We start from the raw sequence: 1,362 nt of genomic DNA, 5'->3' as shown, positions 1-1,362 counted from the left end.
AGGCTATCATAATGATTACAAATAGTATCACAGAGATTATATGTAATACTTCTATTTTAAATCATATATAATACTTATTTTGGATGAAGATAATTCTTTAACTATAAATATATTGAGAATACAAATTCATAACATGGGTAAAATTAGACAATAAAATGTGTTACATTCTAGCTGAACTCCCTGCAAAAGTACAATTTAAAAAACTAAATAACTTCTTTTACTACTTAATAAAATAAGTCTCAGAAGCCTAGTGTTATCTAATCAAATTTCTGATTCTTCATTACCTTAAAATTCTTTTATATGCAATATTTAATTTAAACAGCAAATAATTTATTTCTACATGTAAAAGAGTATTTATGTCACTAGAACCAAAGGCAAGACTTTATTTATTTGCCATGTGCCTCTCAGCAGGTTTCTGCCATGGGTGACAGGAGAACAAGCAATCACTCAGAAGTGACTGACTTCATTCTCGTAGGCTTCAGGGTCCGCCCAGAGCTCTACATTCTCCTCTTCCTGCTATTTCTCCTTGTGTATGCCATGGTCCTTCTAGGAAATGTTGGGATGATGGCCATTATCATGACTGATCCCCGCCTGAACACACCAATGTATTTCTTCCTAGGCAACCTCTCCTTCGTTGATCTCTTCTACTCGTCTGTTATTGCACCCAAGGCTATGATCAACTTCTGGTCTGAGAGCAAGTCCATCTCCTTTGCAGGCTGTGTGACCCAGCTCTTCCTCTTTGCTCTCTTCATTGTAACTGAGGGATTTCTCCTGGCAGCCATGGCTTATGATCGCTTCATTGCCATCTGCAACCCTCTCCTCTACTCTGTTCAGATGTCAACACATCTCTGTATGCAATTGGTGGCTGGTTCCTATTTCTGTGGCTGCATCAGCTCAGTTCTTCTGACCAGCGTGACATTTACTTTATCTTTTTGTGCTTCTCGGGCCATTGATCACTTTTACTGTGATTACCGTCCACTTCAGAGGATTTCTTGTTCTGATCTCTACATTCATAATACAGTTTCTTTTTTCCTATGCAGCATTATCATTTTGCCTACCATAATTGTCATTATTGTCTCTTATATGTATATTGTGTCCACAGTGCTAAAGATACGCTCCACTGAGGGACGTAAGAAAGCCTTCTCCACTTGCAGTTCTCACCTAGGAGTCGTGAGTGTACTGTATGGTGCCGTCATTTTTATGTATGTCATCCCTGACAGATTTCCTGAGCTGAGTAAGGTGGCCTCCTTATGTTACACCTTAGTCACTCCCATGTTGAATCCTTTGATTTACTCTCTGAGAAACAAAGATGTCAAAGAAGCTCTGAGAAAGATCTTAGGGAAAAGAAATATTTTTATTTAA

At 38.1% G+C, this 1,362-nt stretch overlaps 1 protein-coding gene across 1 annotated transcript; it reads left to right on the top strand.

Moving 5' to 3' along the window:
• Positions 1–396: 396 nt before the first annotated feature.
• On the top strand, positions 397–1,362 carry LOC106826794 (olfactory receptor 9K2-like). The gene has a single exon (XM_014834297.3). It carries the CDS (start codon positions 421–423, stop codon positions 1,360–1,362), a length of 942 nt encoding a protein of 313 aa, XP_014689783.3. The 5' UTR covers positions 397–420.

This window comes from Equus asinus, chromosome 22 (assembly GCF_041296235.1).
Source record: "Equus asinus isolate D_3611 breed Donkey chromosome 22, EquAss-T2T_v2, whole genome shotgun sequence".
NCBI lineage: Eukaryota > Metazoa > Chordata > Mammalia > Perissodactyla > Equidae > Equus > Equus asinus.
Note: the sequence above shows the minus strand (reverse complement) of the source record. Positions and strands in the feature narration are given on the sequence as shown.